Source organism: Megascapheus bottae, chromosome 3 (assembly GCF_031878675.1).
Source record: "Megascapheus bottae isolate mThoBot1 chromosome 3, mThoBot2.hap1, whole genome shotgun sequence".
NCBI classification, from domain to species: domain Eukaryota; kingdom Metazoa; phylum Chordata; class Mammalia; order Rodentia; family Geomyidae; genus Megascapheus; species Megascapheus bottae.
Genome location: NC_143511.1, coordinates 60,888,811 through 60,915,798, shown reverse-complemented (window position 1 = coordinate 60,915,798; position 26,988 = coordinate 60,888,811). Strand labels below are relative to the sequence as shown.

General features: G+C 43.7%; 1 protein-coding gene across 2 annotated transcripts in view; it reads left to right on the top strand.

Moving 5' to 3' along the window:
- The window catches only part of Pax5 (paired box 5), a 167,359-nt gene that overhangs the window by 55,666 nt on the left and 84,705 nt on the right, over positions 1-26,988 (top strand). For both annotated transcript variants that reach the window (XM_090330268.1, XM_090330269.1), the window contains exon 6: positions 10,495-10,670. In XM_090330268.1, the coding sequence (XP_090186394.1) occupies positions 10,495-10,670 (176 nt within the window). The remainder of the gene's footprint in view (positions 1-10,494; positions 10,671-26,988) is intronic.

Here is a 26,988-nt window from a genome sequence, read left to right as displayed (position 1 = left end):
GAGTTGTCTCTGAATGGAGTCTCAGGCCAGTGGTGGGTGGTATTTTTTTTGGCGGGGGTGGGGGGGTGGGGGGGAGTGGGGGGTGGGGCAGTCATAGGTCCCTAGGCTTCTTTTGCTCAAGGCTAGCACTCTATCACTTGAGTCATAGCACTACTTCTGGCTTTTTCTTTCTTTTTCTTTTTTTCTTTTTTGCTAGTCCTCGGCTTGTGCTCAGGATCTGAGCACTATTCTTGGACTTTCTCAAGGCTAGAGCTCTACTGTTTGAGCCTCAGTACCACTTTGGCTTTTTTCTATGTATGTGGTACCAAGGAATTGAACCTGGGTCTTCATGCATGCTAGGCAAGCACTCTACCACTAGGCCAAACTCCCAGCCCTACTTCTGGCTTTTTCTGTTTATGTGATACTGAAGAATCAAACCCAGGGCTTCATGCATGCAAGGCAAGCACTCTACCACTAAGCCACCTTCCCAGTCCATGTGGCAGCTTTTCTTAACCAGTTGCTTAGGATTCATTGTATAACACATGGCACAATCACATTTACTGGACTTAAATCTTAGTATATTTGGTGAGCGAACAATTTTATGTTTTCTTTCTCAGAGAGGAAAGACTGCGTGAAACTAAAGGCTGAATCTTGGTAATTTCAGTGGAATTTTCCTCCATGCAACTTTGATTTTTCTCATCTGTGACACGATGTATAACATCACTTATAACATTGATTTTGGTCTTGGCTGTATTTTGGTCTTTGGGCATTTCTCTAGCAAGAGACTTGGTCTATAGTAGATGTGTGAGAAATGTTGACCCACTGGATCGGCCTGCACCTGATATGGGATGTCGTGGCCCCTCCTGACCTCTTCTTGTTGCTAGGCATCCCTGAGTCGTTCAAGCACCAAAAATATGACAGAAGCCCCAAGTCAATTAGAGTAGGGAATGAATGGTATGTTTTACTGTTGTTACACTGAACAATATATGACTGGCTGCCTTTGCCTTTTGGTGTGAACCTGGAAGCTTGGAGCTTGGCTCAGTCTGCAGAGTTAATCATCCTCTCGGGCTCAACATTTTATGAACTGCTTCAAATCTTAGAAGTAGGTAGAACATAAACCACTAGTTATTTCACTCTGTCCTCTGCTGGACCACTAATACAAAGGAGTTACTCCCCTCCCCTTCCCTCCCCTGCCCTGCCCTGCCCTGCCCTGAACTTTCCTCCCATCTCCCCTCCTTCCTTCTCTTCCTTGGCCATTTTTCTCCCTCCCTCCCTCCCTCCCTCCATCCCTTTCTTCTTTCCTGCCTTCCTTTTATTTTTAATATTGGAATTTTGAACTCAGGTCTCTGTGCTTGCTCGGCTTGCCTGCTTGCTTAGCTGGTAGGTACTCTACGACTTGAGTCATGCCTCCAGTCCTGCTTTTTTAAAATTTTATTTTTTTGCCAGTCCTGGAGCTTAAGCTCAGGGCCTGAGCACTGTTCTTGGGCTTTCTCAAGGCTAGCTCTCTACCGCTTGAGCCACAGCACTATTCTGGCTTTTTCTATGTATGTGGTACCAAGGAATTGAACCTGGGTCTTCATGCTTGCTAGGCAAGCACTCTACCACTAGGCCAAACTCTACCACTAGGCCAAACTCCCGGCCCCAGTCCTGCTTTTTACTGTTTTTTTTTTGTTGTTGTTGTTTGTTTGTTTGTTTTCAATAGGAGTTCATTGGCTTTTCTGCCTAGGCCTAGGTTTGAACTACCATCTCCTGGATCTCAGCCTCCTAAATAGGTAGGATTACAAGTATGAGCCAAAAGTACCCAACTTCTTTTGTTTTTTGAGATAAGGTATTGTTATATACCTTAGGCTGTTCTCAAACTCGAGAACTTGAGTTGAACTTAAACTTGAGTTTAAGTGCTAGAATTACAGGAATGCAGTGTAGTAGCATCTCTCAAGTACTAAGATTACAGATTTGCACTGCAGTTACCATGTCCAACTGCTCCCAGACAGTTTTCTCCCAAGTTCTCTAACTCTAGAGACAGTGCCACTATAGAACATGGAGATCGCCTCGACTGTACAGCCAGGAACCCCTCACAAACTAATCAGAATCCCCTAGGCTTGAGGTGCGTCATACATGGGCTCTGTCTTCAGACATCTGTTCTGTTAGCAGGAAAAGAGAGAATGATTCTAAAAGCAATTAATGTTTTTACTCGTTACTGCAGGTCAGGTATGATGCTAAATCTTTTCAGTGTATTCTCACTTAAGTCTTCATCAATCCCAGGTGTCCTTATTGTCCCACTTGGCAGATGAGAAAATTAAGATGAAAAAAGTCATTCAAATGGCATGGGCTTGTTAGACACCAAGGGGGAATTTGAACTTGAGCTGGTTGGCATTGTACCCAGGCTTTCCCAGCATGCTGTACCACATCATCTGCCGCCTGCCCAGCTTTGTTCTCATTCAAGGGAAGATGTTTAGAAGTGCTTGCTGAGTGTTTGCTATATGACCTTAAACAAGTTACTTAATCTCTTTGTGCCAGTTTCCTTAGCCATAAAATTGGGATTTCTCAGCAAATCAAGCTCACAGAAAGGGTTATAAAAACAAACTTCAATTCTGGGAGCGGTGGCTCACACCTGTAATCCTAGCTATTCAGGAGGCTGAGATCTGAGGATCAAGGTTTAAAGTCAGCCTGGGCAAGACTCTTATTTCCAATTAACTTCTAGAAAACTGGAAGTGGGGCTTGGCTCAAGGGTAGGGCAGTAGCCTTGAGTTGAAGAGCTCAGGGACAGTGCCCAGGTGGAGTTCAAACCCCCCATGGCCTCCCCCCCCCACAAAAAAAAGAACTCCAAGACCTAGTTGTAGCCTATCCAACTTCCTCAAGAAGAGCTGGAGAAAAGGTAACTAATGCATCCTTTGGTCCTGGAGGCAGGCTTATGAAAGGAAGTAGCTTTTAGGCAGAGTTGATGGGCAGGGGTGGAGGGTGGGACAGAAGAGGGAACAGAAGAGGCTTAAAGGAGCAATGGTGAAGAAAGAGATACAGGACTTGACAAATAGCCTGCTGAGATGGCATTGAAGGGAAATGGAGGGATGGCCCTTGCTGCTGTATCAATCATGGAGGCCTGGTGATCTTGGCCTTTGTCCTAGGGGAGATTTAGAAAGGTTTTCCTAGTGAAGATGGCAATGTCAACAGCTGGCATCATGTCAGGTACCATAGGATAAAAAGACTTACTTTATGTGGACCTCTGAGGATCAGATAAATGGGAGATAAAATAAGGAAATAACTTAATGTCTGACACTGAACAGCATCCATCCAGGGTGTGAATTTGTGTGCCATTATTCTGATCAGTCCCTCATTCATTCTTTCTAGGGGCAGATGATGTGCTTTCAATCTTAGGTGGAGAATTTTGCTTATGTATCTCCAGACTCAATCCTTCTTTTATAACCCATGCAATACCTAGATCTTCCTATATTGCAGAGCTGAAATTACCTTCAGCAAACTTCCTTTCTTTTCTCTCTTTCCTCCCTCCCTCCCTCCTTCCCTCCCTCCCTTCTTTCTCTCCTTTCTTTTTTTTTTTTGTTCATGGTGCTGGTATAAATATAGGACCTTAATCTTGCTAGGCAGGCACTCTACCACTTAAACCCTGTCTGAGCCATTTTTTTGCTTTAGTTGTTTTATGGATAAGGTCTTGTGATCACCACCTCTCTCCCTACCCTGCCTAGACCCTTTCTCTTATTTACATTTCCTGCCTAGCTGGAGGTGTAAACCTCAACCACTTTAAACTACTTTACCGGTTTTTTGCCTGAGTAAGCTTTCCGTGTAGTCTTTCCTATTTCTGTTTCACAAGTATGTGGAGTTACTTGCATGAGCCACCACATCTGAAGTAGCAAGCTTCTTAAAAATGGCATCTGGTTAGGTGCTGGTGGTTCATGCCTGTAATCCTAGCTACTTGGGAGCCTGAGACCTGAGGATCAAGGTTTGAAGCCAGCCAGGGCATGAAAGTCTGTGAGATTCTTATCTCCAATTAACCATTAGAAAACTGGAAGTGGTGCTGTGGCTCAAAGTGGCTACAGTCTAGCCTTGAGCTGAAGAGCTTAGGGACAGTACCCAAGCCTAGGGTTCAAGCACCACAACCAATTAAAAAAAATGCATCTGAAACAATTACTTGGAGTTGCAATCAGTGGTGGCTCTGATTTTTTTGTCATTTGCTTTGCACTCCTTGCCTTTAAAATTAGCTAGGTTGGGCTGGGAGTTTGGCCTAGTGGTAGAGTTCTTGCCTAGCATTCCTGAAGACCTGGGTTCAATTCCTTGGTACCACATACATAGAAAAGAAAAGCCGGAAGTGGTGCTGTGGCTCAAGTGGTAGACCTCTAGCCTTGAGAAAGCCTAAGGATAGTGCTCAGGCCCTGAGTTCAAAGCCTAGCTAGGACTGGCAAAAAAAAAAAAAAAAGAAAAGAAAAGAATTAGCCAGGAGAATAATTCTCAGTTTGCTGGACTCATTTGCCCCAAACTAGAAATGTCCCAGGCGCATCAACACACCTGGCTGGCCATCCAGGCTCTGGACTACTGGGGCAGGTGATCTGTCAGCTTAAACGACAAGTGAAGGTAGAGCTGGGATTAGGATCCTGCTCTGTATCCATTTCTGCCACCTGAGAAGTGTTGAGGTTGAAAGAGGCTCCGTGAAGACTCTGACCTTGTCCCCCATTTTTGTGGAAAACTGGAGGCTGATCAGTGGCTCTAACCTTCTTTGCCAGGACCCCTCAATTTCCAGATAAGCTTGAAGCCCAAAGGCCATGATGTCAGGGGGATTTTTGAGATTCCTATTTGTTTTTATCTTTTCCCCTCAGCAAACATCTTTAGATATAATGTACATGATGATTTTTAAAGGAAATAAACCAGAGCTCTCCAAGAAAAATTCAAACTCCTGACTCTGCTGTGCTCTGAGGAAATCGCAATGGGTTTATGATCTTTTAAGACACACAAGAGACAGCTTTCTCCTGACAGATGGGAATCTGAGGCTATTTTTGCTTCCTCCCTCTTTGCGTGACCAGACCTGATTGTGTAAAGCTTTTAGCTTCAAAGCCGGGTTGTGAATAACATTGGTTTAACCTGAAATTTAAAGCCAGCATTTCTTTGCTCCCCGAGACGGGGCTTCCTGCCCCTTACTCCCCTGAAGCTAGCTTCCAGAATGTTAATTCTACGAGCCATGGTTGACTAAGCCCAGCACTGGGTCTATTACATATTATTTGATTTGGAGTAGGAAAAAAAAAAAGATTTAAAGATACCATGCCCCTGGTATACCTTTGTACTTTTGCTCATGTCTATCCATATATTTAAGCATACTATTCACATCATGTATTTGGATTTTTCTCCTTGGAATAAAAAGGGTCTAAGTATTTTTTGTAACCTGCTTGCAAGACCATATTCTCCAATTAAGTCAGATCACAGAGAAATGTTATGAAAGATGACACTATGGGCAGGAGGTACAGACTTGCCCTGGTGCAGGGTGTGTGTGTGTGTGTGTGTGTGTGTGTGTGTGTGTGTGTATGTTCATTTTTATAGCTGCCTCTGAGCACATAATCTCTTTGTATGGCTCATCCTATGCACCCACTATGTGCCACACATAATGGATGCTGGCATAACACTGCCTTCTCAGAACCAGATTTCTTTTACAAATATTTTTAATTTAATTTTTTTTGCCACTCCTGGGTCTTGAACTGAGGGCCTGTGCACTGTCCTTGAGCTTTTCCAAGGCTAGCGCTCTACCACTTGAGCCACAGTACAATTTCCAGCTTTTTCTATGTATGTGGTATCAAAGAACACTGGTCTTCATGCATCCCAGGCAAAGCACCCTGTCACTGGCCAAACTCCCAGTCCCAGATACCTTTTTATTAAGAGTGTTTATGTGGGTTGATTCTTGTACCTTATTAGTCTGATTATTTTTAAATTATTATTTGCTTTCCCTGCTGGATGGAACTCCACTAGGGTTGTGTTAGCTTTTGCTTGTGGTTATACTTACTATGCTTACTAGGGGAAAAATGGATGAATAGAGGTAGTGGTGGGATACTGACATGTGCAGACTACATATACAGAGGGAAGATGATCTCACAGGCATCACTATGATTTGTTTGTTAGCCCCACAAATATTCTTTGTGGAGCAGACATAGGTGAGTTACCTGTGGTATCCTACACACATACACAAGGCAGCCAATAGTTTAGTGTGGCTAGGAAAACTCAGGAAATTTCCAAACTAAGGGAAAAAGTGTTCAGAGCCCTGAGAACGGAGGCAAGCATCAGGGACAGGAGGGACGGCATCCTGGAGGAGGAGGCATGTATGCTTGAGACTGTGTCTGACCTGAAAAATAGCATATATGTCAATGAATGGTTTATGTTTCTTATGATGAGCTCATCAGATCATGTAGGGCTGATTGACTGTAGCACAAACACCTGAAAATGCAAACCCCATCTTTGTGAGCCCTTGTTTCTATGGAAAGGCAAAGTTTAGGAGGTTTATGATCTAAACAGATGAATGACTCAGCACCTGGGACTGAGAAATGGAGAGGGCAGCTGTTTCCCTAACCCCTCTGAAAGCTTCTTCCATAGGGTTCAGCTCTTCCATGGTCTGAGCTGTCTGTTGCCACTCCAGATTCTCCAGGGATAGCTTCCCTCCCTCTGTTACTCTTTTCATCTTCTTCATTCTCCTTTTCTTCCTCTTCTCTCCCTCCCTCTTCCTTCCTTCCTTCCTTCCCTTCCCTTCCCTTCCCTTCCATTCTTTTCTTCCTTCCTTCCTTCCTTCCTTCCTTCCTTCCTTCCTTCCTTCCTTCCTCTCTCCCTCCCTCCCTCCCTCCCTCCCTCCCTCTCTCCCTCCTCTCTTTCTTTCTTTTTTTCTTTCTTTCTTTCTTTTTTGTCAGTCATGGAGCTTGAACTCTGGGCCTGGGCACTGTCCCTGAGCTCTTCAGTTCAAGGCTACCACCCTACCCCTTGAGTCACATCACCACTTCCAGTTTAATTGGAGATAAGTGGTTAATTGGAGATAAGGGTTTCACGATTTTAGTGCCTGGGCTGGCTTTGAACCATGATCCTTAGATCTCAGCCTCCTGAGTACCTAGGATTACAGACATGAGCCACTGTGTCCAGCTCTTTCTTTCTTTCTTTCTTTCTTTCTTTCTTTCTTTCTTTCTTTCTTTCTTTCTTTCTTTCTTTCTTTCTTTCTCCTCCCTCCCTCCCTCTCTTTCTCTTTCTCTCTTCCCCTCCCTCCCTTCCTTCCTTCTCTCTCCCCATCCTTCCTCCTTTTCTCTCCCTCCCTCCTCCCCCCTCTCTTTCTTCCTTCCTACACTAGGTTTGAACTCAGAACTTGCTAAAGGCCTGTACCGTTGAATTATACCTCTAGTTTCCTCTGTTTCTTTCATGTTATTCTTAGCTTGGAGCTGGGAGTGGGGGAGCATGCTTGGTTGCCTCATATTCTCTTTTTTTTTCCCCAGTCAATTCCCATCCCCTACTTTTAGTTTAAATATGACTTCTTCTTGAAGTCTTCCTTTGACTCCCTTCATGATCACATGTGTATATGTCTACATACCTTTTTCTATTTAGCATCAATCACACGTGTTTATATATTTGATTATTTGATATTATATACCCTCTCTAGATTACACAGTGAGGCCTGTTACTCATCTCTCTATTCTGTTTCTTTTGTTTATTTTCTGCTAAATATGTATGTATTTATTATTTATATACCTATCCTGGGGCTTGAACTCAGGGCCTGGGTGTTATCCCTGAGATTTTGCACTTAAGGCTACTGCTTTACCTCTTAAGCCATAGCTCTATTTTCAGCTTCTTGGTGGTTAACTGGAGATAAGAATCTCATGGACTTTCTGGCCTGGGCTGGCTTTGAGTCATGGTCCTCAGATCACTGGCTAGAATTGCAAGTGTAAGTCACCAATGCCCACATCAAATTTTTATTTTTAAAATATCATTAGTCCAATGTAAACATTTGACTCATATTTGTTAGATTAATAGATACATGATTATGTGATTATGTGTCCCAAGCCTTCTTAAGGAAATGATAGACTTTAACTATCTTTTGTATAAGGGAACAAATGATGCCACTTCTCTCCCTGTCATTTGAAATGCTGATTAAGTCTTGGACAAATGCTTTCAAAGCAGAATCTTCTCAAGGCCCTCTGTGCATACATTTGAGATATCCCTGAGCCCTGACTCTGTGCTAGGGCTCTGCCTGGTGGTGAGAGAGTGCCCTTGCTGGTAGGAACCCTGAGTGGAGCCACTTCTCTGTATTTCAGTGGAGGAAAACCCTACTTCTCCAGAGCTTTGAGCTATGGAAAGAGCCCAGGATGCGAACCCCAAAGAGCCTGAGGCCATTGCTGAGAGGACTTGACTGGTGGGGAGAGACTTTTCTTGAGGGTCAGAGCATGGCATATCAACTAGAGCAACTTTAGGGGAGAGAAAGCAGGATGGGAGTGAGGGGTGTGGTTTGGCCCACTTGGGATCTGTGAAGCCTTGGTGGAAGTGAGGGAACTGGCTAGCAGGACTGACTTAGTAGGAGATGTGGGCCTGCTGGAAGGCTATAGGATGGGTTGTTTAACTGAAGTAAGTAGACAGGAAATTATCTTTTCTGGCAGTTGGAAATTTAGTGGAGGCTCTGGGGACTGAATTAGAGGTCAAATTGTGTCAGGAGTGACTGAAACTACCAGATAATCTGAAAGAACAGTAGCTGAGTAGAAGCAAGTTGAGCCATCTTCCTAAGTGAGAGAGACAGAGCTAGAGATAGAGACAGTGTATATGTGGTATATGTTGTACATGTAATATGTGTATTATGTGTGGTATGTATGTGTGTGGAATGTGTACATGTGCAGATATGATGAATGTATAGTATTAGTATATGTGTGGGGTGTATTTGTAATATGTGTGTATGTGTATGTGTCATGTATGACATTTATGTGATACATATGTGTATACGTACAGACTAGACTGGGAGCTCCCGCATGCTGCTAGTCTTGGGAGCTGGGCAAATGGTACCCATGGAATAGGCCGTGATGGATGGAGGTTCTATGGATAATATCCTGTGGTCAAGAACAAGCATCTGTCTTGAAGGTCAGTGTCACAGGCTGTCAGAAGATAGAATGGGTTTTATGCTGGGACTCTGATCAGACAGACCAGCTTCCATCTTTGGAGGTGTCTGACCCTCTGGGGTGGAATCTATTTTCTCAGGGGGGCTTGTAAGCCATTTTTGAAGGCCCTTACCTATCCAAACTTTGGGTGCCCTGATCCTGCCAGCCTCCATAGGGACTCTGAAAGGCTAATACTCATATGAATACCAGGAGCTGGTGTCTTCACTTTGTAGGGTGTAGTTAAAAAAGCCTTAAATTTTAGCCAATTCTGGGTGACAGGATATCCCATTGCTTTGTGCTCCTTGGTTTGAACTCATTCCTCTTATGGGTGGGATTGTTTCCACAATGGGTGACATGTAGGGCAGCTATGATAGCAGGAGTGGGATCTGGATAAGGTCTGTGCCAAGGCACCTTTCAGTATGAGAGCTGATCCATGCACCACAAGGTGCCCTTGTGGCTTCCTGACACCATAGGCAGATGTTCCACCTCAACCCTGGGTTTCCACCTATCTCTCGTCAGGCCTGCAAGGGCAAGAGATGGTAGAGAGTCCCAGGGAATGGTGGACCAGAGGCCATTACCTTTCCAGAATCTTTGTCCTCTGGACTTGCTTTTGTTTTGCACAGGTCATGCCCAAGACTTACAAAAGTTTTTCATCCTATTTGTGAGCATCACCACCAAAGACTTATAGAGTGAATAGCTAGCACTGCAGAAAACAGAGAATCTAATCTTGTGCTTTCTTATCTATATGTAACTTTCCATAGATGTAAATGTAGCTGTAAAGTAAATCCTCCGTCATGCAATCACTCTATCAAAGGGAACGGTACTTGTGATTTTGATAGCTTTTGCCAAATTGCCTTGCACAGTGCGTGACCACTTGAATGAGAATGTCTGTTTCCCTCTTGCCTTTCCAGAACAGTGTTTTATTGACTGGTCATATTATGTGGTGGCAGTTGTATTGGATGAGGACATTAGCTCTGGAGAAAATGGTACCACCAGAGAGAATTTCAGTATAGGAGGAGCAGCAGTAGCTGTGATGAAACCTCGAACCATCCTGAGCTCCAATCTCAAGCAAATCATCAAATGTCTCTAGGTCTCAATTTTCTCATCTGCTGAATGTGGAAAATAATCATGTCTTATAATTTGTCCAGTTTTTGTTACTATTATGAAATATTTCAGGGGAATAACTTTATAAAGAAAAGAGATTGAATTAGCTCATAGTTTTGAAAGTTCAAGGGCATAGTGCTGGTATTGGCTCAGCTCTGCTGACTGTCATTTAGTAGATGATATTACAACATTGGGAAGGAGCTAGCCTGAAGGGTGGCCAGACCCTCTTCCAAGTCTCAGGGTCTAAGCTGTGTTCTTTTAGCAAGCTGTATAACTTTCCCTTCCCCTTCCTCTCTCATCCTCGTCAAAGGTATTCAGGAGTCTCCGGTGCCCAATGGCCACTCACTTCCAGGCAGAGATTTCCTCCGGAAGCAGATGCGGGGAGACCTGTTCACACAGCAGCAGCTAGAAGTGCTGGACCGAGTGTTTGAGAGGCAGCACTATTCGGACATCTTCACCACTACGGAGCCCATCAAGCCAGAGCAGGTATGCCCAAGATGCACACTCACAGCTTCTGCCACCATAATGCAGACCTGGGTCATTCAGCTGGCTACCTGGAGGCATGGGCATCTGACAGGTTCTACTCGGAATGGGCTCTCATTGTTCTTAGTCAAACTTGGTCAATCTCCACATCCCAGTGGGATTTGTTTGGAACTCAGTGGCCTCTGGCACCTCTGTCTCTAACCAGCCAGGGGCCAAGGAACTGGTCTGATTGCTCTCCCATTGCTCAATGCTCCTTTTCCAGGATTCCGTGGACAAAGGGGTATAAGTCATATTTGGGCCACTTGAAATGGTCTTGTGTCTTTCTCCTGTTAGCCAGGGCAATAGTCCAACTATATAAGCACCATTAGTCTTAGGGAGTCTCACAGCCATAAAGTTTCAGGCATCCCATCAGGTCACACTGGCATGCTATTAGACATGGTAACATCCGAGGAACTGGTGATGAAAAAGTCTGTCATTGGACAAGCTCCTTCTCTGGGTGCTAGAAGAGAGGGGAAAAGCCAGGGGACTACCCTTGTCTAACTGGGTTGCTGTTCCTGTGCAGAGGAGTCATTCGCTGTCTATATAGATGGGACCAGAAAGATTTACTGAAAAAAAGATCTTACCAGAAAAAAAAAATCTCATGGCCTGAATATGATCACAAACATGCCAGGTTCAATTCTGGACAATAGTTCTTGTTGCCCTGTCTGTGCCAGGTCTTCAGCTGGCTGCCTAACAGCCACAGGCAACATAGACATGATTCCAGCTGCTGAGAACAGCCATCTGGTGAATGAGACAGGGCCTACAAACAATTACTGTCCCCAGCACTTTCCCAGCCAGTACTGATGGCAGCATTGGCCTCACTGAGCCTCTTCTCAATGCTAATCAGATGATGCTCCTGGAATTTTCCCACAGAACCTTCAAAGCAATGTAGCCCATTTGTGTAAGCTCCTGTGGAAAGGAAGATCTAGAGGTGCTCGTGGGTCCTGAGAAGTAAGGAAGGTGTTTAAAGGCAATAATCTTATGACAGTTTGTCATAATCACATCACTTTAGGGCTAGCAGGGACAACAGAGGCAAGCCTTCAACGCTTTCATTTTTGGAGGCAAGTATATGGCGGAGAGTGGAACATAGCCATTTGGGGTCCTCTGAACTTCACAAGATTCACAAGGAAACTCAGGGTCTGAATCCTACATCACTTAGCACAAGATATTAGGAAAGAATTGGTAGAGCTGACCTGAAATGAGGAAGCGTTCTGAAGCCTATCCATGCAGCCTACTCAACTCACCTTACTTACTCTCTCATTACTCAGACATATTTCTTGCATGCAGGCCCAGCTCAGTGCCAGGCATAGGAAGAGTAAGGATGAGTCAGGCACCAGCTTTGTCTGCAGTTCACAGGAGTAGCCTGCTATGGACTTGGAGGCCAGGAACAAGAGTATAGTTTCTGTGGGTCCTGATGCAGGGTCAAGAGAAAGAATTGCGAGTATCCAGGGCGAGGGTACTGAGGAGGGAACATTGTTTGTGGTCCTAAAGGACAGAAAAGAGCTCTGCATTGCAAGTTTGGTGAGGACTTTTTTTTTCTAGCAGTGTCCTTCAGAGTGCTGTGAGCATGTCACAAGCTTGTGTCAGTATGAGCTCCGAGGCGGGGCCAGCAGGCAGACTGAACAATCTGAACGATAATGACTGACTCAATGTTTTCTGGTTAATCTGCGTCACCTCCCAATGGCATGCTGTAATGAGGAGAGATGGAAGGTGAGGCTGTGGGGCCGGCCTGTTCACACACAGGCACTGGACTATGAATGACGTACCCTCACACCCCCATTCCCAATCACGCTGGACAAACGATAGCAGGGGCAAGGGATGCAGGTCAAGGGTATGAGTTCCTTGAGTCTCCTCCTGCCTACTTATAGTCTGATGTGTGTTCCATGGAATCTGCCTTTGAACCTCAGAGTGGCATGGAGGTGACACCGGAAGGAAGCCCTGAGCTGTTGGCTGTGGAGATTGTCTACTTCTTTCGTTAGCTCACACATCAGGCTATGTGAGCTTAGGTGTCTCTGGGCCTGGAGGCCTGGTTGGTGATGGTTGCTGTTACTTAAAAAAATTTAATTTATTTTTATTGGGGGGGGGGGTTTGAACTCAGGGCCTGGGCACTATCCTTGAGCTTTCTTGAGGCTAGTGCTCTACCGCTTGAGCCATAGCTCCACTTCCAGCTTTTTCTGTGTATGTGGTACTGAGGAATTGGACCCAGGGCTTTGTGCATGCTAGGCAAGCACTTTACCACTAGGCCCACTCTTGGCCTTTTGCTGTTTCTTTGATTTCTGCTAGCTTGATTTAGTCCTGGCTCTGCTAGTTGAACAGGTACTTTATCTGGACCTTGTTTTTCATAGATGTGGTCTTAGTTATCATGGTTGGTGGTGACTTCTACAGTGACCACAGAGATCTTCCTTCTACATATATGATAGCTGCCACTTTTCAAAGGTCTTTCATATGTAGCTTTTTATTGGCTCTTTCATTGATGTGTCAATCAAGCAGGCTGGGCAGAATTTGTGAGCGCCATTGCGTGGATTATAACGTTTCTCTAGATTGTTCACCCCATTTTCAGGATTAGAGAAGTCACAGAGCTGGAATAAGACTTTAGAATCTTCTGTCCCCACATTGTGTAAGGTGGTGCCATCGGTCCCTGTGCCCTGTGGGTGGGGGTCTAGGAGTTGCCCTTAGTTCTGCTAGCATGCAGATGGCCTTTTGCAGCCAGATTCTGCAGGATGTTCCTGAACTCTCAGGGTCCTCCATGGCATAGGGAGGTCACATCCTGCTGAATTACCTACTCCACATCCCTGGAGAAGCATTTCTGTTCAGGGACATGCTGGGGTTCTGCTAATCATTACTGGAAACTTAGAGCCTCCCCATCTTGCTACTTTTCCCAGTTCTGCCCTATGTGTGTGTCCCTGGCTTGGGCTGTCATAGAGAAACTTACTAAATCCTTTGCCTTGGTGCAGAGGTTAATAGAGACCCACTCCTGGGGGCAGCACTGTACCATTCACAGGCAGACCCCAGGGATGAGGAGCAGCCAGGAAAGCATCCCAACAGTTCACTCTACTTAGTCCAGTGAACTAACCAAATGGATATGCTTGCTCTCTCACAGCCATTCCCTGAGTGGTTTGGTCCACAGAGGCACCTAGGCAGCTAGGTAGGTGTTTCAGATGAAAGATGAAAAAACAGCCTAGAAAATCTATTCAGTAATAATGGCTATGAACTTTCCAAACCCTGAAACACTTCCTTTTTTCAAATGGTTATTGAAAAAGCAATTCTGTTTTCCCTTCATGGGGAGTGAGTAAAAATCAACTTGGGGTGGGGGAAACCAATGGTGGTGAGTGTGTATGTAGCGTGTATGTGTGTGTTTATTGAAACGGCAGTAGTAGAATTTGTTTCAGTAAAACTCGCCTTGATGCGGGCTGGGCTGTCATGAGCATGAGTTTTAGTGGAGCGAGTCCCTCCTCCGGCCACCAGAGGAAGGCCGCAGAGAGTGCGAGCAGACTGCCGTATTTACCCTCGGCAGACTATTAACCAACACCAGGCTATTAATCTGGCTTTTGAGCCTTCACTAAAGCCCATAAAAGCTCACAGTTGTCAAATGGAGTTCATTTTAATTTCCTTTCAATCACAGTAAATTATTCAGGTGATAAATCAGCTGGAGCAGCCTCCTGGCTGTAATAGAAACCCTAATTCCTGGCTAATTATCCAGCCCATTGCTGCCAACAGATCAATACGGGTGCAAAATGGAATGGGCCTTGGGCCCTCCCTCTCATAGGCCAGAGACAGAGAGACAGCTGGGGAAAGGGAGAGGACTGTTGACCTCCCAGGAAGTTCAAAGGTCATGGGGTTAAACCAGGAAAAGGTCTGTCCCTTGTCTGACAGAGAAAGCCACCAGAAATGTCTCCTGCTCTGATTCGCTGCTTAGCCCTCTGAGTGGTGGTGTTTCTCTAGGCTGGCTTGCATTGCCCAGCCACATAGAGCTTGGCCAGTAGGGATGGCCTTAATAGCTACCACAGTAAGGAGCCAGTTACTGCAAGAGATAGATGAAGCTCTGGATGATGTTTTCTGTCTTCAGGGAGCTTATTTTTCTCATGAATGAGTCTATGTCCCACCACAGGGAGGTAGAGGAGACAGAAGAGGGGGTGGAGAGACAGGCATGTCCAGTTGGGAAAGAAAAAGATTTCCTAGATTAGGTAACTGTAGGGCTGGCAGGATCCAGATCTGTGGAGATGACAGGACTGGCTGGAGAGCAATTAAAGCAGAAGAAATAGCTCAGGGAGAGATCTAGAGGAGTGGTGGTATGGGAGTTCATAATTGCACAGAGCTGTTATCAAGGCCATAGTAAATGTCAGATGCTATATATTCACTGCTTATCATAGTTTCTGCTTTCAACTATGGAGAACCTTACTGGCTTATCTCCTCACCAGGTCCCAAGTATTTCTATCATCCAGTAAGATGGTGCAATGACTTGGCCAAAGACACACAGGAAACATGTAAAGCCAAGAGCAGAGCCAGGTTGGTGCTCACTGGCTCACAAGCTGGTCGCATGGCCAGGCTGACCACTGATTTTTAGCGGGGAATAGTGTGTGTGTGTGTGTGTGTGTGTGTAGTCAATCTACTTATCCTGGGAGTTGAGCTTGAGTTAGTTATCCTGGGGCTGCCCCCTGAACCACTGCAATCTCTGCAGCAAGGTCTAAGACAATAACAAGGTCGAGGACAGTGACAGTCTGTTCTACTCCAAGCTGCTTTTCTTCCTCTCATCCTGTTTTCCTTTCACAGGTCATCAAGACTACACTCTTGGCTAGGCAAAATTTAATGTACTTGGGAAGCAATGGGCAATTCTTTCTGAGGAGGGATGACTGAGTCAAGAGATTGGGGCTGTTTTGTCAGAAGAAGGGAAGACTTGGGGATACAAATAGACTAAGAAAATTAATATCCCCACTTTCAAACAGTGGACCAGGCTTTTGCATGAAGTAGTGAGCTTCCTGTCACTGGAAGCATTCAAGTAGAATCTAGTATTTCTCTCATATGTTGTATTAGTAGTTCAATGATCCATTGTGGGCTAAATGCCATTGATTAGCTAAATGCCAAAGCCCTTTTGACCTGAAAGATTGAGTCTAAGATAGAAAGAGTAAGAAAAAAAAACTGTTGAAAAGAGGGTAAGAAAAAGAGGAGATAACAGATATTTAAAAAAAAATATTTTTACTGAAGCATGGGTAGGACACTGAAGTGCAATCCCCCCCCCCCCCGCCCCGCCCGGCTCAATCTGGCAAACCTGGAATCCTTGCTAGTGTGGGAAGAGTGCATCACCACCAGCTGCAGTGGTTGTGGCTCTGGGCATAAAGCTGGAGGCTGCAGGGGCTTGGGAGGGCAACATATGACTTCAATGTCTGACAGACTGAGCAGGCTGGGGTTTCTGATAAGGATTCCAGAACCAGAGGTCTGCATATCAGTAGTTGCTGTCAGCTTTAATACCTGTAGACAATCCTAGGACCCTCTGCCTGAGCATTTAGGGCTGTGTCCCTCTGGGAGGGTTATACACATCCACATCTGATCAACAAGTACTATAGTTAGTAAGGAGGGAGGAAGGACTCTAAAAGCATGATAAATACCTGAGCCCCAACAACCTCTCGTATAGCACCCTAACTGACAATAGCTCCTTAAGGCAGAATATGCCATCAATTATGTTCATGTAGCAGTTAGAGACAGGGAAAATGTGAAGAAAGCCCCAACTGATGTGGCCAGTAAGTACCTCAATCTCCTTCTCCTGCTTCCTGTAAGTATTGGCACCCCTTTGGGGTCCACTGTCTATCTTCCTCTTATGTATACATCTCCTAGTTAGTTATTGGTTGATTAATTGATTGCATGACTTCAGCAAATAGTTACTAAACACCAATTCTGTGTGAGGCACAGCCACTGAGGAGGCTGGCAATAACAAAGATGTGGGTCCCAGAATTTACTCCATAGTGATGGATGGTGTCATTACTTATAATTATAGAGTAATGGTGCTCTGAGGAGAAGACCAGGATGTTATGGGCATAAAGAGTGAGAACACTTCAATAAGGTTAGGGAGTATCTCTCTAAGGATGATACTTTGAAGATAAAGGTGGTGAACAGTTCCCCAACTGCCTGGGCCAACCGGCAGCAAACCAGGGTTCGCAGATTGGGGTTCCTGAAATCGGGGGCAAGGACTAGGAAGAAATAGAAGAGAGACAGACACACCGGGTCCAGGATGTCCGCAGTCCAGGCAAAGACTCCCGAGACTGCTGCGTTTATTTTCCACTCCCGCTTCTTCCCTCCTCCAGACCCAGGGAACCTCCAGGTGTTACATTCATATGGTAATTCTCAGGTAATTTACATAGAATAGGGCCAGAAAGCAATAAGACAATAAAGCCATTGTCTGATGCAAGTCAAGGTACAGTTTGATTCCACTCTGGCTCCCAACACCCAACCAGAGGGAACAGCCTATATAAAGGCCTAAAGTTGGAATGACCTTGATACAGCAGCCAAAAGATGTCTTGTGGGCTAGTAAGCATGGAAGGCAAGATGTGGCATGAGATGCAGTTAATGGGGTAGAAAGGGTTGGATGTGAACTGACTTGGAGGCCAGGGCCAGAGCCAGTGCCTTTGGTTACCTTGAGAGTAAGACGATTCCACAAGATTAGAAAGCAGGGATCCAAGATTGGATCACAAGATCCAATCTAATAGACTGAAAGATTATTCCAGCTGCTCTAAAGTAACTTGGGTGATTGGGGGAGGGACCATGAGATTATTGATTACTAGGGCAATACCACTGCACCCTCAGAAATGGCTATCTGCTCTGTCAGGGCTGGTCTAGTCCATGACATTTGATCAGGAATCATGGCCCCATAATACACTGCACCCCTCCTCTCTGCTTCTTAACCTCTTCCCACCTATCCCAGCCCCTAACCAGGACCCCATGGTTACTGAAATTGAATTTTAATTTGTTTTGAGCTTAATGCTCAAAGAGACACAGGAGAGTAGTACATTGGCTACTTGTTCCTCCTGACACTTAAACCGGAAGAGGAATTTGCACACCGTTTCTGGTGGGGCTGCCAAGCAGTTGTGGTGGTCCTCCATGGTACTTTTAGAATTCTTGCTGTGGGTCTTGCAGGGCTCTGTGTCATGTGCTAGTCAATGCATCTCTGTAGTGGCAGGGCTGCTGTGATCACAGCTCTGGAATGCAGCCTTCCTAACAGCTCTACCTAAGCTAGGGAACCTCTCCCCTCTTCCCAGCTGCCACAGGCAGCTTCTTCTGGATTCTCCCTCTCAAAGTTTTTGGGGACTTGAGACCTCTGTCATCTAAATATACCCTTGGAAAATGCCCCCTCCCTGCAGCTGGGCAGGCACTGCAGGCACTCACATCTGTCCTTCTCCATCCTCCACTCCTGAGGAAGATGAAAACATCAGTTTGTCTTTTCTGATGAGAGACAGTATGCAGTGACTGGAAGATGATCATGTTCATGAAGGGGGAAGTCCTTAAAGAAACAGACACGATCCAGACATGCTTTTGTTCAGCTTTCCAGTCTTTGTTATACCATAGCATGTGCTGAAGATTTTGATATTTATGTGACACATCATGGTAGATGGAGAAGGCTCATGGATGGTGGCATCTGTCCTGCACAATTTGGCTTTCTAGATCCCCCAGGCCATCCAAAGACAGAAAGGACCCCACACCTTGCACAGAATCTGGGAGGCTTGGCTTTTATGGACAAGAACAGATAGGACTTGGGTGGACATTTAATCTTTGCCAGTCTCGAGCAAACCGATAGGGGACTGAATTGGAAATCTGATTTGTATACCCAAATACTCCCTCTACACCATATCAGTTTTTCAAGGATTCTCTGAAATTGGGCTGGACAGTATCTGCAGGTCATGAGAGACACAGGTGAACCTTCTGACTCATTATCTCTGGTACTAAGAGTTACTATTCCTTTCTTAAAGTTGTTGACACTCTTAACTCTGCTCTCTGTTTCTGTGCAGGGTGTCTCAGTTTCACCCTGTCCAGGCCTAGCACGAGAGCTGCCTTTTTTGGGAAGCCTCACAGACATATTAATCTACATCCACTTTCATCTTGCCAGAACTCATGATTCTGTCTTTTTAAGGTGATGATGATGATATGGTTGTTCAAAGATGTTATGGTTATAATTCCCTTTGTCAGGTTATATGAGTACAGTGCATTTTTTTTTTTGGTCAGTCATGGGGCTTGACTCTGGCCTAGGCACTGTCCCTGGGCTCTTCAGCTGAAGGCTAGAGCTCTACCACGTTGAGCCCACAGTGCCACTTCTGGTTTTCTGGTGGTTAATTGGAGATTAGAGTCTCACAAACTTTTGTGCCCTGGTTGGTTTTGAATCTCAATCCTCAGGTCTCAGCTTTCTGAGTAGCTAGGATTACAGTCATGAGCCACTGCTGTCCAGCTTTAGTTTTCATTTATCTTGTCAGGGCTCATGAGCATTCTACCACTTAAGCCATTACCTTCCTACCTCTGGTTTGTATTTTGTTTTTGAGATAGGGTCTTGCTAACTTTTCTTGGGCTGGCACTGAACCCATGATTGTCCTGCTTTGGCCTTCATAATATTAGGATTACAATTGTATGCCACCACGTTTCTTGGCTTCGCTGCCTGGAGATTTACTGGGAATGCCTATTTGTTCTTGAAAAGCTTTGAAAATATTTTCTAAACACTTGAGAATTCTTTGTCTTTTTTCTGAGTTAAGCAATGGATACCTTTCCCAGAATCACTGTGCCCAATTTACAAGATTGAGAAATGAGTGGATTTTAAAAAATTATGGCAATGTCTCTTGAACTCATCTATTCATTTGAACCACAGTTTGCATTTGGGGTATTGGGCAGGACTGACTTTTTCTGGAGATCCATTACAGCTCTCACATTCTGTGGAGGAGAAAACCAATTGAAAATCCATTTCTTATTTTTATTTTGACGTGTTTACAGTTTTTCCTCCTGTCTGTTCGACTCCTTCTGATGACAGGCAAATTCTGTGAATGTGGGTTTAAAGATTACAAGTAAATTGTCAAGGAGCTGCCTGCACCTTGCTGGGATATTCTTTCATCCATTTATTCATTCATTCATCCAAGAAATTTTTACAGATCTGCCATGTCAGTGACACTGACCACCTGTGCTATGCTATGTGGCATACAGTAATGACAATCACTGCAATGGAAGGGACTTTGTGAGGAGTGACTGTAGGTAGACACGTTTCCTGCAGACAAGGCTAAACAGTACTTGGACTGACAAAAGGAAAGAGGATAGCTGATTCCAGTCTTGTAGCCTATTCATTTTTGAGGGTACATGACAAGTTTGCCTTAAGGTATCTGTCTATTCACAAAGCTCTAATCAATTAAAACCTTTACTGGGTTATAAGTTATAATTTTTAAAAAGAGGACATAGATTTCTAATCATATTAGCAGCAGAAATACTGGATCAAGTGTGAAAATAAAAGATAAAGTATATCTTAGGATGAAAGAAAGTGGAAATCAGCTACTGGAAATGAAAAGAGAGCTAAGAACCAGAACTTAAAGTGCAGGAACTACTGTTCTGGTGGCCCAGGAAAGTAGCTGTATTGAACAGGGGTTGGGGTTTGGTGATGATATTGGAACAGAACATGTGACTTTAGATTCATGTGACACAGGATCTGGAACTGAAATCATGCCAATAACTTGACACTGGGAGAACTGTACTGTCCAAGAATTGGGCACTACATCAGGCTCATCTAAAGGACAAGACATAGTAAGGAAACTTGATTCTGTATGGGACTCAGGTAGAATAAAAGTTTTCCTTAAGAAGTTGAAATCCCAAGCCCATACATAGGTGTTCTATGTCATGCCATATTATGCTTTAAAAAGCCCAAGAATAGACTTTAATATAAAAATTGAACTTATATGAGCAAAATCCCTGAGATGCCTCATAGAAGCATATGAAAATGTTATCATCTGGATCTTACCATAATCCTTACTTACTCCTACAGAGTAAGTGATAACTACTAAATAGCTCACAGCTCTTAACCATAGGATTAGTATTCCAAGTATCTAGGAGATAATTTGGAAGAGACTATGAAATGGTAAGAGATATGAAATAAGGACTAGAACCCACTAGAAAATAACAAAATACAATGAAAACAGAAGATGAAGATTAGAAAAAATTTCTAGGAATAAAAATTATAGCCATCAGGCTGGTACTGGTAGAGTGCTTGCCTAGCATGCATGAAGACCTAGGTTCAATTCCTCGGTACCACATACATAGAAAATAAAGCCAGGAAAGTGCCCTACTAGAACAAAACCTAGATACATAAGGCCATATAGAATGAGGCTAAATGAAAGGACCTCCAGGATATAGAAACAAAAGCCATAATGAGAGACTGTTGTCCTTAATGTACTGTGTTATCTCTCATCTCTTTTGCTGTCGTTGGTTATCTCATATTGTTACAGTATTTCACCTGGTTATCTGATATATTGTATATATGCATATTTGGTTATTTGAAGTCAGATAGGGAAGGGAGGAAAACAAGATGAGGGGCAGAGGGGCAGGGGTGGTGGGAGGGAAATGGGGACCAAGACTTGAGAAAGGGTATCAATGTATATGAAGTAATGCACCTTCTATCTGGTGAATATAATGTAATCCTTCTATTAATTACAATAAAAATATATGAAAAAAAGAAAAGGAAAAAAAAGAAAAAAAGCCAGGTATGGTGCTGTGGCTCAAGTGGTAGAGCTCTAGCCTTGAGAAAGCCCAAGGACAGCGCTCAAACCCTGAGTTCAAGCCCCATGATTGAAAAAAAAAAATTAGAGCCCTCGTAATTAAAGATTCAACTTATAGATTAAGTACCACATAAGAAATTGTTAAATGGAAAATTGATGATATGGGAGACAGAGTTGAGGAAATTATCAGGAAGATAGTATAAATGGCTAAAGAGTTGGGAAGGAAATGTCATGAAAAAAATTCAACATATTTGGACTTGGAAACATTAAATTGAGAAAAAGAGAAGAGGGACAATATTTTAAGAAATAATAGCTACACCAGGCACCAGTGGATCATGCACATAAACCTAGCTACTCAGGAGACTGAGGCCTAAGGATTCAAGTTTGAAGCTGGTGTGGGAAAAGTTAAGTCCATAACAATCTTTATCGCCAAATAACCATACAAAACTCTGGAAGTGGAGCTGTGGCTCAAGTGGAAGAGCTTTAGCCTTGAACAAAAAAGCTCTGGGGCAGCACCTAGGGCTGAGATCAAGACCCAGAACAGGCACACACACGAAAAGAGAGGACAAAAAGAAAGGTAGAAAGGTAGAAAGGAAAAATGAAAGGAAGGAAGGAAGGAAGAGAGAGAGATATAATAGTTAAAGACTTCATGGAGCAGAAATGTTCAATGCTAAGCAAATTAAATAAAAGTAAATAAACATCTAGAAAAACTATAGTGAATTGAAGAACATTAAAGGCAAATGGTAAAGAGAATTGTGCGTGCGTGTGTGTGTGTGTGTGTGTGTGTGTGTGTGTGTGTGTGTGTGTGCCCTAGGGCTGGAACTCAGGGTCTGGGAGCTGTCCCGGAGCTTTTGTACTCAAAGTTAGATATTGTGCTCAAGGCCAGTGGTCTACCACTTGAGCCATAGCTCTCTTCCCACTGCATTGGTGTTTAACTAAAGAAAAGAGACTTGTGAACTTTCCTGCCTGGCTGATTTTGAACCTTGATCCTCAGATTTTAGCCTCCTGAGTAGCTAGGATTGCAGGTGTGAGCTACGGGCACCTGGCAGCCATGTACTGCTAGAAAAGAATAGGATAAGAGGCTTGCTGTGCAGATATTGAAAAACAGAGAGTACTACCAATACAGGGAGTATGCAACAAATACTACTTCATTAATATAAAGAATGTCAACTCATTAAAAGATACAAACTGGGATGTGGTAGGGTTTAAACTCAGGGCCTCATGCAAGTATTCTACCACTGGAACCACTCACCCAGAACTTTTTTCGCTTCAGTTTTGATTTTTCAGGTATAGTCTTGTATTTTTTGTCTAGGGTCATACTTGGACCACAATCTTCCCATCTCTGCCCCCTGCATGGTGGGATTATAAGCATATGCTCCCATCTCTGGCCTGTAACAATCCACTTATAATTGGATATGTGATCATAAAATAAAACAGTAAAGGTAAATGAAAATATTTTCAGGTAAAGACAGGGGACAGTTAGCCACTCACAGACTCTTGCTGAACTGCTAAAGAATGAACTTCATTAGAGAAGTTTCAGCTCTGACAAGTGAGACTTACACGTTGTCATGCCCATCTTTACAAGAGATAGAGCTGAACAGATGGAAGATCAACAAGTTTGATTCTCTGAATCCATCAAAGAATTGCTGTCACAGGGAAAATAACTGTTTCAAAATTTGGAAAGGTTTGAGAATTAAGTTACACTAATACTGCCAGATTAGCATAGAACTTTACATTAGAAGCCTATATGTAATCTCAGAATTCAAGGGGCTGACAGAGGATATTAGTTCAAGGTTACTTTGGACTACTTAATAAGACCTGTAGTTATTTATTTATTTTAGTGGGTCATGGAGCTTGCACTCGGCCTGGGTGCTGTCCCTGAGCTCTTCAGCTCAAGGCTACTCCCTTACCCCTGGGCCTGGGCACTATCCCTAAGCTCTTGGCTCAAAGCTACTGCCCTACCCTTGAGCCAAGCCCCACTTCAAGTTTTCTAGAGGTTAATTCGAGATAAGATTCTCAGGTCCTTTTGTGCCCGGGCTGGCTTTGAACCTTGATCTTCAGATCTCAGCCTCCTGAGTAGCTAGAATTACAGGTGTGAGCTACCATGCCCGGCTCCTGTAGTCATTTAATTAATTAATTAATTTATTTATTTGTGGTTCCTGGGGCTTGAACTCACAGTACTGGGTGCTGTCCCTGAGGTTCTTTGCACTTGTGGCTAACATTCTATCACTCAAGCCATAGTACTACTTCCAGCCTTTTCTGAGTAATTAATTGGAGATGAGTCTAAAAGACTTTCCTGCTCAGGCTGGCTTCAGACAATGATCCTCATATCTTAGCCTCCTGAGTAGCTAGGATTACAGGATTGAGCCATTGGTGCCCTGAGCTGGTTGTTGTTTCAAAGATGTAATGCCAGCTACTTAGGAGGAATCAAAAGGATGGAGATTTGACACCAGCTTAGACACAGAGTAGTAAAATTCCATCAAGCTAGGCAGGGTGATATAATTTAAAATCTTGCTATGTGGGTGGCATAGGTAGGAACATCACAGCTGAATTCTAGCCCTGGACAAAACACAATACTCTATCAGAAAAATATCTAAAGCAAAAAGAGCAGGGGAGTAGCCTGAAGAGGTGGAGCACTTGTCTAGCAAGTATGACGTCCTATACTGTAACGAACAATAATAAGAAAATGAAACATTTCATGCAAACTGCCTATTTATTTTAGTTCCTCTAGTCAATGTATCAGGTGCAGCCTTCAACCAAGAATTAGGCAAGAAAAGACAAAGTATACACAAAATAAGCATCTGAACCAGAACTAGATACGATGGATTATTTGGATTTCTTAGAGAATTTAAAGTAAGTTTTATTAACATGTTGATGGATGTGATAGAAAAATAGTATACAGAAATAGATGAGTGCTAGTCCAAAGACAGAATCTCCAAGGAAGAAGACAAAGGAAATTCAGAAAAGAAAACCATAGTAAGCAAAAAAAAAAAAAAGGAGTGCCTTTGGTGAGCTCATCAGGGGGTAGAACCCCACTGTACAGAATAAAAATGTCAACATTGGAAACATGTCAGTAAAACATTTCCAAACTACCAGGTGCTGATGGCTGATGCCTATATCCTCACTACTCAGGAGGCTGAGAACTGGAAGCCAATCTATCTCCAATTAACCAGCAAAATGCCTAACCGCATGCATGGTTCAAGTTTAGAGCCATGAAAAAGTAAGTTTAACAAGGACCCTGAGTTCAAAACCTGCTCTCAACCAAAAAGGAGGGAGATGAGGAGGAGGAGTGGGAGGAACAGGAGCAGCAAGAGGAGGAGAAGGTTGAAGTTCCTACAATGAAATTCAAAAGAAACAAAAGGAGGGCCAGGATCATGGCCTAGTTGTAGAGTGTTTGCCTAGCATGCATGAAGCCCTGGGTTTAATTCCTTCATACTACATACGTAGAAAAAGCCAGAAGTGGTGCTGTGGTTCAAGTGGTAGAGTGCTAGCCTTGAGAAAGCCCAAGGATAGTGCTCAGATCCTGAGTTCAAGCCCCAGGACTGGCAAAAAAAAAAAAAAAAAAGAAACAAAAGGAAAAAACCACCACCACCACCACCACCACAGACACCACAGAAATATAAAAATCTACCAAAGCAGGAACAGCAAAATCTGTGACATAATTTTAAGAAGATTAACACAAATGGAAGAGAAGGAAAATGAAGCATTTACAGTGTTAAAAAAAACTGAGAACTTTCCAAAATTAATATCAAATACTAAACCACAGATTTGAAAAACTCAAAGACCTCCAAGCAGGATAAATACCAAACTATCTATGTGGAGACCTATCATATTCAAATGACAGAAAACCAAAAACAAATAGAAAACCTTGAAGGAAGCCAGAAATCTGAAAATGGTAATTTAAAGCTAATGTGATAAGAAAAGTCCATAAAATTGTTATCTCCAACTAACTGACCCAAAGTTGGAAATGGAGCTGTGGCTCAAGTGGTAGAGTGCCAACTTTAGCTGGAAAAAAGTACAGTATCCAAGCCCTGAATTCAAGCCCCAGTACTATGGGCACAAAATAAAATTTAAAAAATGAAATTAAGGATGAAAAAAGGATGGAGAATACTTAGTAAAGGGCCCAGCCCACAGGGATATTCAGATGTTACTTTTATTATTGTTACTGTTCTTATCAAGGAGCATTTTGACACATCTGAGGTTCCCAGGGCAGAGAGGTTACAGGGGAGAAAGGGCTCAGGAAAACTCCAGCAGACAGGCCCAGGTGGAGTAGGAATGGAGGTGGAGGGGAAGCAGAGTGGCTGGGAACAGGAGTAAGGGAAGGAGAGCTAGTCTAGAGTCCCTGTCTGCCTGCAGTAGCAGAACCTTTGTACTGTGCAGTTGCTGAAACTTTCTCCTCCCTAGGTTCCTCCAATTTTACTATTTGTCTGACTACAGATTACACAGGCAAATGAGTTTGGACTTCAAGGGGGAAAATCCCATTAAAGCAATCAAAATAACCATTTGTATCACTTTTAGAACTTCTGCCAGAGAGGCTAAGAAATCTTTGTGATAAATTATTAATTCCAGTTGCACTATTAGAATTTTCCCCTACAAACATGTACATTAATGTTTTCTTTTTGGTTTAACAGAGGACAAGGCAGGAGTTAATCCAGCCTCTGAGATTTGCTGAAAAGGGAGGGAGGCGGTTATTAAACCCAGACTCTGATCTAGGAGCATCATTTCCAGAGGAAGGGCTGGGACCATGTCCTCAGAGACATGTGAACTGTCACTCCTTCTCAGGTCACTCTGTACCACCTATACGGCAAGACCATAAGAACAAGGCCTTTGTAGTCATGTTGATCCTGGATCCTGATCCACTGGATTCTGGGACATACTCTGAGAATGTTATTATTTATGCCCCAAGAAAATGCCTGAATAACATAGCATTTTACCTCACAGAGCTTATAGTCTGGGGCTGGGGCTGGGATGGGGGTGGTTGCTCATAAAGTGGGTGAGGAGGTAGGTGAATAAGCAATTCCAAGTAGAGGGAAGATGAACAGAGACACAGAGACATGCACATGTATTTTCTCTGGGAAAGGGATAGTTTTAGTGGCTAGAATATGAGGTGTGGTAGGGATATGGTATTTTGTTTTATTTTTTGTCAGACCTGGGCTTGAGCTCAGGGCCTGAGCACTGTCCTTGGACTTTCTCAAGGCTAGAACTTCTACCACTTGAGCCTCAGCACCACTTCCAGCTTTTTTCTATGTATGTGGTATGGAGGAATTGAACCCTGGTCTTCGTGCATGCTAGGCAAGCACTCTACCACTAGGCCAAACTCTTGGCCCCAGAAAGCCTCTTTTAAATTTTTTGGTTTGTTGGGGGCTTGAATTTGAGGACTAGGTGCTATCCCTGAGGTCTTTAGCGCAAGGATAGTGCTCTACCACTTTCAGCCACTGGACCACTTCAGGTTTTTTGGTAGTTAGAGATAGCAGTCTCACAGACTTTCCTGCCCCAATTGACTATGAATTTCAATCTATAGATCTCAGTCACCTGTGTAGCTAGGATTACAGGCATGA